General features: G+C 45.9%; 1 protein-coding gene across 6 annotated transcripts in view; it reads right to left on the bottom strand.

The window, feature by feature from the left end:
- MGRN1 (mahogunin ring finger 1) overlaps positions 1 to 12022 on the bottom strand; it is a 53959-nt gene that overhangs the window by 27067 nt on the left and 14870 nt on the right. For all 6 annotated transcript variants that reach the window (XM_033517871.1, XM_033517870.1, XM_015643128.3 and 3 more), the window contains exon 4: positions 5178 to 5324. In XM_033517871.1, coding sequence (XP_033373762.1) covers positions 5178 to 5324 — 147 coding nt within the window. The remainder of the gene's footprint in view (positions 1 to 5177; positions 5325 to 12022) is intronic.

The following is a 12022-nucleotide window of genomic DNA, read 5'->3' as shown; positions in this document are numbered from 1 at the left end:
TGACCCAACTCTTCAAACTTACACACACACACAGAGCAGAAAATCATTGCAGTGTCATGTCCCCCATCAGCTCACAAGACTGTGGGAGGAGGTTTGGGATGAATGTAGCAGTCATTGCAAAACAAACAAGGAAATGGTTGTTTTTGTTTTTTGTTTTTTAATAAATCCATTAGCACATCAGCAACACAGACAGCACAGCCCCGGAAAGGGCAAGGATTGCAGAGCTAGACTGACCTATTTTCATTCTGTTTTCTCTTTATATTGAGAAAATAGAACTTGGCAACAGCACTGGGATATGGGAGAGACTCTTCTGTTCAAAAGGGAAGAAATTTTTCATAAGAATGGATTCAAAGACTCAAACCCCTCACATCATATATATCATGAGTTCCTGATCTGCCTGGATTGCTCACGCCTTCAGAACTGGCTCTTTTAAGTGCTTCCAGCTACAGGCTTGGTTTGACTTCTTCCCCTGAGGAAAGAACCACTGCTGTCATGTTTGAACTGCACAATCCTTCCTGCTAGTCAGCAGGACACCTACAGCTGGAAAAGTCCCAGGGGCACTCCCAGGAGCAGGTTAATGATGTGCATATCCAGGGATGCAAGGCAGGGATGCATTCACAGGCAGTGGAGCACTCATAAAAAGAGAATACAAATATCTCTGCAGCCTGCTCCAAAAACACACTTGTCTCCCAAACCAAGGGTATCTAAGGTACAAATACATGAACCAGGGCATGGAGAACCTGCAGGAGAAGGCAGGCTACAACAGGAAGTCTTTTAACTATTTTCTATGAGCTGCTGCCAGCCCTGCAATGGAAATACAATGCAGAGTACCCTCTCCTTTGTCTGGAGGGAAATTACATTATGGGCAATCACTAGTGAGTAGTTGAGGTACAGCTCACACACCCCCATGCTTCTCCTGATTTCCAAAACTATGGAAAACGGACACAGACAGAAAAATAAATAAAGCTGAAGATACTGGGGGTCTTGAGCTCTTCAGAGACAGGTCAGTGCTAATTCCTTGTCACTAAAGAGACTTAGGCATAGACAAATCTCTGTTACCCTTGGGGTGATGCACTAGCTCATCCTCTGAGAACTGATGTGTTTAATTTTTAGAGTGAGTCCTCACCACAAAGTAACCAAGCAAAATACCATTTCAAAGGTAAGAGAAGCAGTCCCCTCCAGATTTAAACTAATCTCTATTTCATCTAAAAGGCTTCTACAGATAACTGCTCTAGCACCAGGAAGCACAGGAACCTTCCCCTGGGCACGGGGCTGCAGAGGTGAGCACACCTTTATAATCATGAACACAATCACCCTCACCAGACCTTGCTGGTCATCTCTGGTCCCACAAAAGCGATGACACAGCTCCCTGTGAGTTCAACAGTTCAGGACAAGAGGCAGGCAGCTGTTGTGTTCCCAGGATCTTGGCTAGGAAACACTGCAGCTGAGCGTATCTCCCAGCACAATTACCTGGGAAAGTCTGCTGAACATACTTTGAGACAAGTTAGGACAGGACTGACAAAGCCACCAGCTTTTTAAATGGAGCCCAAATAACTCCAGGAGAAAGCTTCCTGGCTTGCAGAAAGGCTTCCCCTTGGTCATGGAAACCAGCTAATCCCAAAGCCAGGCCCAAGACACAGCGCTGTGGCTCTCAGGTGAGCAGAGGCTCCACAACAAGTAAAGCCACTGCTCAGGGAAAGCCACCTTCCCCCTTCCCTCCCCTCCCTCCTCTCACCCCAAACTGCATGACCATAACCACGTTCCTGGCAGGAGTTTTGCAGGAGTGCTGATACTATCAGGATCAGTGGCTGTTCCAGCAGAGAAGCAGGAATAACTTGTTTAGCGCTTCTAAGGAGCCATGCTGCAGGCTGAGAGCTGGGAGAAAATTCCTGCTTTTCACAGGGGGCCAGAAAGTTTCTCCCATTTTAGGATTCAGCATTGATTAAGGAGAGTGGAAAAAAAAAAAGTTGTTTTGTTTTAAAGAGCATCTTAATCCCAATCAAGTGCAATAGAAGAAGTTTTGAATTTATATACAGGACAGCTTTTGCACATGCTTGTTCCATGAAGACAGCTGTTAGCACCAAAAGAGATTGAGGAAAAGGAAAATCCACCAGCCCAGACAGGGGAAAGCTGCATTCCTGTTAGTGCACTGAAAATGCACTCGCTCCACTCAGAGCTCTAAAAATGCAGCCCAGATTTTTTTTTTTTTCCACTAGAATTTCTAAAGAATAAATCAAAGTAATTACAGCACTGCCCTTACAGAATTGCTTTGCAAAGCTAAAATCAGAGCTTCAAAAGGTTTTTACTAGCAGCCAGCAAATCCAGAGAAGCAGAGATGCCTACTTGGGCAGCTGCACTGGCCCCAAGACGTGCTTCAGGAGCAACTTCCACATGGAAAAATAGCCTGGGTTGAATTAAAGCAGCTTATAAAGTCTATATTTGTATCTGACTTCCCCCCTACACATCTGCACGAAATCAGGATCATGCCTTCCAAAAAGTTCCCTGGCTTCTGGTGCAGCCCCTGCACCCACATTTACATAACATTTATTGTTCAAGCACCCCAGAGCAGAATCAGGCAGTTCATCATTCCTGTATTATGGAGAAATGAAAGTATGATTTATTAAATGAAAGGCCAGAAGTGGAAGAAAGAGCTGAATGTGGGTGCTTTGACCTTTTAGAAGGTTTAGTGCACCAGGGACTGCTGCCACCCCAGCAGGACAGCACAGAACCATCAGCTAATTTTTCATTAGTGGGGAAATCACTGCTGATCCTGGTTTCATGCAGAGGGTTCATGAACACAGGCTTCAGCTCTGCCATCTAACAGAGATCCCTCTCTCACTGAACCATGGACAGGGTGGATTAAAAAAATTCACATTTAAAAAAAATTCTTTGAAGTTGACAGCTCTGTTCATGTTCAGAAATTCTACCTAGGAATTGTTCAAATTTAATTTAAAAGCCATTGGGTAGTTCGGGTTTGCTGCACAAGTTTTAAAGGACAGAGAGCAGCACTGTTGACAGTCACTGGCTCAGTGCATGGCACTAAGTTTCAGAAAAAAAGTGTTCTTTGAACCAAAACCTGTGTTTTCTTCCTCCAACCAACCAACCAAGAGGAGAGCTACTAGCTACAGAGGACTGAAAACACTCTCTGTCCAGAAACAGTTGGTTATATTTGGTAACTAAAACAATTATACTAAGGAATTATTCTTCAAGGCACAACTTGACAAGAGAGACTCTTAAGAGTCCAACATGAGAAGTTTAACCAACAAGAACAAACACTGCTGGTCACTCAGGTACAATTCCAGCCCAACACAGCCTGGTTCAAGACGTGGGCTAAAAATAAAATTTTAAATGTTTCTTTTTAAAAAGATAGATTTAAATAGATTTTAAACTATATGGATATTCTTTACAGATTGTGGCATAAAAAATATAGCACAAGGTTTGATATGAAGCTCACTGTGCTGTAGATGCAGATGTTTCATTGCTACTGACCAGTGACAATGAAACTCTCCTTCAGGGTAAACCAACAGGGGAAAAAAAGATTAAAATCAATTATTTAAACCAAGCCTTACTGATTTAAGCCATGACTTAAGTCTAGCAATGTAAATACATCCACCCTGGCCATAGAGGCCCTCAGTTCTCCCCATTAGCCCATGGATGGTATCCTTCTTAGGTCAAAAACCAAGGAACACTGCAGGGCAGCACGAGGGACACTGGCCATCTCTCCACGTTGTACCTGTGTTAGGGAAAGAGGACTTCAATCTCCAAGGCTGCCATTCCAACACCTTCACTAGCACTAAATTCACAGGAAACCTAAGGACCTAAGAGACAGAACATGGAAACTTTATCAGGATTTCTAAGGCATCCTGCTGCATTCAGCTCTGCTCAGGAAAAGCTGGATCTAAAGAGAAAGTGTATTCAGAGTTCGTTGAGAGAACATTTTCAAGCACTTTAAAAAGGAGCTCATTTATTACCTCCCAAAAATAAAGGCAGCCATAGGCTTCAAAAGAAGGGAAAGGTGCCTAAACAAAAAATTCTGGATCAGGATATCCTCCAGTTTGAAGGAATGCATATCTGGATTGGAGAGTTAAGCCACTCTCATTTCTAAAAATACACTATTCATTGATCATTAGTGGGATGTTTATACTTTGCATAAAACAAGTAAGCCCTGTAATGATTTGTCCTTCTCCCTGCTGCAGCCTCTGCAGGTCCCTTCAACCAAGGCAAAGTTTAGTCCCAGTTCCAGAGCATCATTGCAGAAGCCATCAGCACTATGTCCAGGGGCCTCTGGTCAGCCAAAAGCCTCTACTAGAGGAAGCCAAGAGTTTCTGTAGCCTGAATCTTCATTTACCCCTGGAGCCAAAGGAATTCTTTGTCCCATGGCCATTGGAAGTGCACCACACCATACCAGCAGCTCACGTGCACCCAACTCACACCAGGCAGAGCACATTCCAGCCACCTTTGCTCTGAACATAGAGAGGAAATTTTTCGTGGTCTTGTGGGATACAGTGTTGACTGGAATGGTTTAAATGTGCTCATTTAGATAAAAAGGTTTTAAAATCTGGAGGGGATGTACTGTCAGGATATAAGAAGGTTCCCACAGATGACATTTGGGCCATTCTTTCCACAGCTAACCAAAGACTGATGTGTACATGGCAGGAAACACACACAGACAGGGTTTCAGGAAGCAAATCCTCTCCCATCTCCCAACATCCAGTGTTGAGCTGGGCATTTATCCCAAAATGGGCTTTGTGTGGGCCTCAAGGCTTGCTATGTTAATGTCAGACTAAACTTTACTTTGATGGCCCAGATGCTCCTGCCACAGGGAACACAGAAAGGCAGTGAACTGGGTGACCTGGGAAAAAAGTAGGTAGTATTTAAAGGGAAGGGTGGCTGGTTTTTTAATTTCACAGAACACCTCATTCACAAAACACAGCTGTGATTTCCCCTCCTTTGTTGCACACAGAATGGTTTCCCTACACCTTGAAACCAAACCAAAAAGGGAACAAGAGAAGATATTGGCTATGTGAGGGAACTGAAAGTAATATTTAAAATTATCAGAAAAAAAAAATTCCCACTCTACTATGTGTGGCAGCAGTGCCACAGGGGTGATTAGTGAGAGGTGTTTGAAGCTCACCATCCCTTGTGCCCCTCCACGTGCCCACAAGCCCAGGACTTACACAGCCATGCCACCAACAAACTCCTCTGTAGCCTGGCAGTAGATTGTGATGGCAACACGGGCATCTGCATCAAAGGTGAATTCCAGGCTGTACAGGACCTTCTGCTTCCCATTCTCCTCAGTAGGGCTGTCAACATCATCTTTATACCTGAAAGATAATGCCAGAGGATTAGAACATATCTTTATGAAATATCAACAAGATCACTCTGGAAATAAAGATAAAAGTACTCCAGCCTTGGTGTTCTGGGCAGGAAAAGCAGCCTGGGCTTCCACCTTGGGCTTCCCAGGTTTCCATTCTTTCCCCTAAGGAAGGTCTGACTGAAGTTATTAAAGTGAACTAATGATGGTGTTGAGGGATCTCACCCAGCCTTACAGTGCCAGGACAATAAGACAAGAAAGGGAGATCCTGAATATCAAATGCTGAGGAGAAGAAACATTCTCCTTCCTTTTAAATCTTTACATTAGGCTCAGTATTTGGGCTAAAGAAATCCTGCATGGGCTTGAGAAATCTAAAGTGTAATTCTTTTAATTCTGCAATGAAATGGTGCGTGACAGACAAAAAAACCAGTTTCTGTAACACAAAGAACTCCTGAAGCTCAACAAAAGGTACCTCCAGAATCACACAGAAGATGATATTTAGCTCAGAAAGCATCCAGATATAGGAATTTCAAACACCTTTAAATGTACAAATGATCAACTAAACCTCTGGTGATGTGAGGGACTGGAGCTCACACGCATTTATTGTATGAACAAAAATTAACACATCTAACTGCAAACAGATACATGATAACCAACAGTATGAGCTTAGAAGTTATTTCAATTAATGTAAAAGTGAACCCTAATTTAGCTACGGGCTCCTTCACACCTGGATCCCACTGTGTGATCACCACTGCCAGGGTTAGTCCTTTCCCTACTGCAGGAAAAAGCACAAATCCAGTGAGGAAGGGGTATGAATCCAGCTCTGGGGCAGTGAGCTATGGCCATGGGGACGTACAGCATGCCAGGAGTGGCCACAGAAACCAGCTGATCTTGGAACAAGCAGCTGACACAAGAAAATTACAGAATGACACAATATCCTGAGTGGGAAGGCACCCCTAAGGAGCTCCAGTCCAGCTCTTGGCCCTGCACAGGCACCCCAACAACCCCACCCTGTGCCTGAGCAGTGTCCAAACACTCCTGGAGCTCTGGCAGCCTCGGGGCTGTGCCCATTCCCTGGGCAGTGCCAGCACCTCTGGGGGAAGAACCTTTCCCTGATCTGCAGCCTGAGCCTGCCCTGGCCCAGCTCCAGCCGTTCCCTGCTCCTGTCCCAGTCCCAGAGACCGGAGCTGCCCCTCGGGAGGAGCTGCAGCCCCTGCTGAGCTCTGCCCTCAGTCTCCTTTTCTCCTGAACTGACCAAGCTCTCCCTGCCTCAAAGAGCAAAGTGACAAAGGGATGTGATTCACTGGCAGGGCAGCAGCAAATCCTCCATAAATTCAAATCCCATGAACACTGTGAGCTCAGGCACTGTGTCGGAATGGTGAGGGCAGCAAGGCTGCTTTTGAGAGGTGTAACAGCACTGACCTGTCACCCAGCTCCAGCCTCACTTGTTTATCAATAATACCTAAATTGCCACGATGGCTGGGTCACAACCAAACAGCTGAATTATTCAGGTAAAGCTTGGCATCATCTCTGTCTTCACAGTATCAGCCTCTCCCCTCACTAAACAGCCTTGATGAATACACTGTACTGTAAAAAATACACAGAAATGGGTCAGACATACCTCTATAATTCAATCTAAAAATTGCCAAGGGAATCCTTATTTACCACGTTCACTGACATATAACAACTGCTGCCTCATTAAGAGGGTTCCAGCACGAATTTGATTGAACACCACACTGAACGAGAATGAAATGTTCAGCTTCAGTAATTTAATACAGAAGGTGCAAAATAAAATTTAAGAGCAGTATAATCAAATACCAAACACAAGTACTTGTACTAATGTAACCCCAGTGAGCCACTACAGCACACACCCTCATTCCTGTCTGAAGGGCTTGGAGAGGCTTTTGCCAGAGATTCACCTAAATCAGAGTAGCAAATCAAGCTAAAAACACCCAACATTACTGTATAAAAAAAAAACCAACAAATCTCAAGAACTGGAGTCTTACCATCTGCAGAAACCTGGACACAATATACAGTACAGAGCAATACAAGATGGTATTTTCACACAAGCTAGTTGCATTCAAAGTGAAAATCATTAAAGGCTGTAAAGAAGAAACACTGGGCAGAAGGGGAAATTTGCCTAAAGAACACTGGAACCATCAACATTTTGTGCTGGACTGATCCAAGAACACAGATGGCAACAACCCATTCACAAGTGCTGTGTGTGTCCAAGAGAGCAGCAGCACAAGTCACCTCTTGCTGTGCTGCACTCCACAGATCTGAGGTTGGAAACGAAGGATCCAGGCTATGATAGACTTGCCAGAGGTGGGAGAACCAGCACCTCTTGCAGGCAGAGGCTCCTTCAGACCCAGCCCATGCACAGGTAGGTATTAAATAGAGATACCCAGCACATGAGAAAGCTACAGCACAGACTGAGATACCTGTGACAATACCAAGTAACGATGGGGACACCTGGGCAGCTCACACACAAACACCATTGGCACAAACACTGCCTGCTTTGGCTTCTCCGGGAAGTCACAAAAAGCACCCCAGATCACCCTCCTGCTCCCAACTTCACCCTGCACCTCTCTGTCAGCACTCAGAATGTGCTTCCATCCTTCCAAGGAGATAAGGGGTTAAAGCTAGGCTAGACTAGATCTGTTGCCCTGGGAAACCACTGAGGGGCCACTGCAGTGCCTGGAGGGAAGGTTTCTGAAGGATCCCAGCATCTGCTGGGAAGTAGGAGAGGCTGAGCCTTGTCTGCCTGGAACAGCACCACTGGAGCAGAGGGCAGCAAGGTACAAGTGCCTAAATGGTGACAGACACAGCAAGACTTTGCCCTTCTGCTCTAACATCCCTGCTGCTGGAGGCACGGAAAATCATTCACAACCTTCCAGTATCTGAATGATACAAAAAGATGCAGAGAGACTATTTACAAGAGCCTGGAGTGACAAGACAAGGGGGAATGGTTTCACACTGACAGAAGGCAGGGTTAGATTAGACACTGGGAAGAAATTCTTCCCTGGGAGGGTGGGCAGGCCCTGGCACAGGGTGCCCAGAGAAGCTGTGACTGTCCCTGGATCCCTGGAAGTGCCCAAGACCAGGCTGGACAGGGCTTGGAGCAGCCTGGGACAGTGCAAGGTGTCCCTGCCCATGGTAGGGGGTGGAAGATGAGCTTTAAGGTCCTTTCCAACCCAAACCAGTCTGGGATTCTGTGACCTGCCACAGAGCAAAGAGTTCAGCAGATGAGAAAAGATTGCACAGATGGTCGCTGGCCCAAGGAACAAGGAAAGACTACTTTGGTGCATACTTTGAGAGCATCTCATGTCCCACCTTAAGGTGAAGGAATGGTGGGATGTAATATCAGGGGTGTAACAAGACAAAAATCACACATTTTGCATTCCTCTTTCTTTGAAGGGGACGTGGCAGACAAGGAGGTGGTTCAGGAGTGGTTCAGGTGCTTCAAGAGCTCATCTGTCTCCACTGGAATTTTATGGTGCCCATTTAGCCAAGCCCTACAGACAGTGTCCATGTGGGGTGGCCACAGATGCATGCACAAATCTGGGAACCAGTGACTTTGCTGGGTGTGCCTTTGGGTCATGCACAGAGGTGCATCACAGAGCCTTCACAATCACAGGTACAGAGGAAAGAGACTGACCACCTTTGAGAACAAATAGCTGATCCAACGTTTTGATGCAAAAGGCAAAGCAGGATGACCAAGAGAGCTGAGACCACCTGGTCTGACATCACTCCTGGATAAAACAATGGAAATGCTGGAGCTTTTTATTGTCTGTTGAAGAATTAAAAGATAAAAATATAATTAACAGCAGCCATGACAGTTTTATAGAACAAGGTTGAGCTGAACACAATTTCATCCTTCGAGGAGATTCAAAAGTCTGACCAACACAGTAGACATGCAGGATAAATGTTAAATATCCCTTGACTGAGTGCTGTGAGAACTGCATTTACCCAGCATTTGAGCAGGCAGTACATGAGAGCAGAATGAGTGACACCTCTCAGTCAGCCAGCACTGACTTGCACAGGGGAGAGCATCACCAAACACAGGGGTTCTCCTGTTTGGGGTTTCTGCAAAAGATCTGTCCAGTTTAACACCATCCAGGGCTGCAGAGCAGGCAGTCCCAGCCCCTCACCACCTCCACCATAGGATGAATAGATCCAAGGACCAAGGTCAGCCCCTTTGTGCTGGAGAGGGAAGAGAAGGGATTTAATTTCTCTCACTCCCTGCAACTCACCTGTCTCACCTCAGCCCCCACCATCCACACTCAGGGGTATGACTATTGTCCATGATACTCCTGATGCTTCAGACACATTCCCAAACCACCACAGTTGCTGATTCCTTCAATGCTTTTGTTCCATGATGCTATCCAAAGCCCAGAAGTTGAAGCAGAGAAGCTGTCCCAGGGTGCAAGAACAGACATTGTCTCCTGAGCTGGTCTTCCTCCTGCAGCTGGAAGTGCTTTTATTTCAGGAGAAGAGGGAACAGCCAGTACCAGCACACCAGGTACTGGAGCTCCAAAATAAAGCTTCCAGTCCAAGGCCAAATGTGGGACACAAGACAAACAGAAGGAATTCTTTCTCTGTTAGTGGTTAAAAGCAAAATTCCTGCTACCCTGCTCTGAGGTTCACAGTATCCTCCTGCCAGAAATCAAACACAATTCACATTGAAGACTCAGAACTTTAACACCAAAATCCACAGGTTTATTGTTTATCCCGTAAAAATTCAGGATCTGGCAAAGCTCAGAATTTTGGTCAGAGCTGAGTAGGAAGGTCAGAGTGGACATTTTTATTCCTCCATGGCACTTCTACAGGGACAAGCTGAGAGTAGGTGGTGTTCAGCCTGGAGAAGAGAAGGTTCCAGTGAGAACTAAGAGCCCTTCCAGTGCCTAAAGTCCAGGAGAGCTGGAGAGGACCTTTGGACAGGGGCCTGGAGTAACAAGATGAGGGGCAATGGCTTCACACTGCCAGAGGGCAGGGTTAGATTAGACATTAGGAGGAAATGCTTCCCTGGGAGGGTGGGGAGGCCCTGGCACAGGGTGCCCAGAGAAGCCTCAGGATCCCTGGAAGTGCCCAAGGCCAGATTGGACAGGGCTTGGAGGAGCCTGGGATAGTGCAAAGTGTCCCTGCCTATGGCAGGGGGTGGAAGGAGATAAGCTTTAAGGTCCCTTCCAACCCAAACCAGCGTGAGATTTTATGAAAAAAAACCCAAATGTGGGGATTTACCATCAGAACATACACTTACACACCTGGACACTTGGCTCAGTATCACTATATCTGGTGGAGGATGTGGTAAATTCACCAGTTCTGGAAAGAATGAGCAAACCTTGACCACTGGTTATGAATAAGCCAGGCTGGAGAGGGCACAAAGTGTCCTTTACTTGCACAGAGGGAGGAAGACAAAGCCTTTGGGCCAGAAGAGTAGAAAAGCACAAGACAGAATGTACCCTTGGGGACTGCCAATTAAAAACTCATTTTGAGTCTACATCAGTGCAAAATTCAATAGAGTCATGTTGGCAGTGTTGTCGTCAGCACTGACACAGCAACAGCACAAGAGGCTGTGAGAGCTCATGAGGCAGAAAAGGAACTGCTAGTACCAGGAATTAGATGGATGAAAACCTAGATACTGTCAAGGTGCATGGACAATACATTCCAAATAGCCCAGAGCTGCAATTCTGCTTGGAGAAATGGGACGTGAGACCACAGAAACAGAATGACACAACTACATGTACTGAACCCCACCAACTGTTCCATCCACAGCCAGGCCTCTCCCAGGGAAAAAAGCCACTTCCCACTTGGCTTATACTCCTTCTCTTTTTTCCTGGAGAAGTACTTCACCCTTATGCTGAAAAACCAAAGAGCTTTCAGAGCAGTTTACCAATGGTCACTTATTTGGAAGTTCAATCAGCTTTGAAACCACAGGTTTTGCTCATTTAAAAAACAAAACAAAACCAAACCAAAAAATCCCCACGTTTTCACATAAAAACAAACTGAGGGGTTTTGGTTATGACTCAAAGTGCTCACGTTACACCACACTCTCAGAGCCACCTTGGCTGGGAGCTGCAGCTGGACCCCTGCCAGTGCTCCAGCCCCGAGACGCACAATCCGGAGCGACTCCAGCCAGGATGGTTGGGAAATGCTCTGCCTGGACATTTGCCCAGTGCTCTGACCCAAACAAAGCACTGAATGCTGGGCCCTGTACCTCAGCCATCTGTTGGAAAGGGGACAGCTGCAGGTCTGAGTGTGAGCCAGAGCTTTAATCCAGCTCTGCTGGTTCAGATCTCAGCTTGGAGCAGTGAAAGGTAACATCTCCATGATTGTCCTTCCCCCATGCATGGGACACAAGCCATCTAAACAAATGCATAACACTAGGACCAAACTTTATCTTGGCAGCAGGAGAAACCTGAGAAAGTTTCACTCAAGACCTCTCGGTCTTCCTGGCTCGTGACTCGCACCAGAATCAGCTCCTTTCTGGCTTCTCCTTGCACAGGAATGCAGGAAGGAATCTGTCCGTAAAGTTTATTGACCTGACTAATATCTTCCGCTCGTGCTAATGATTTCATGGCTTTGTTTACCACTCTTGCAGAAACAGACACATCACTGGTGCTGTTTGGAAACACAGATTGTTTGGATAAGGAGCATATAAACCACTTGAAACCTCAAAAGGGAAACAGAAACCTCCAGACATATCTA

Source organism: Parus major, chromosome 14 (genome assembly GCF_001522545.3).
Source record: "Parus major isolate Abel chromosome 14, Parus_major1.1, whole genome shotgun sequence".
NCBI classification, from domain to species: domain Eukaryota; kingdom Metazoa; phylum Chordata; class Aves; order Passeriformes; family Paridae; genus Parus; species Parus major.
This window is presented reverse-complemented; position numbering and strand designations above follow the sequence as displayed.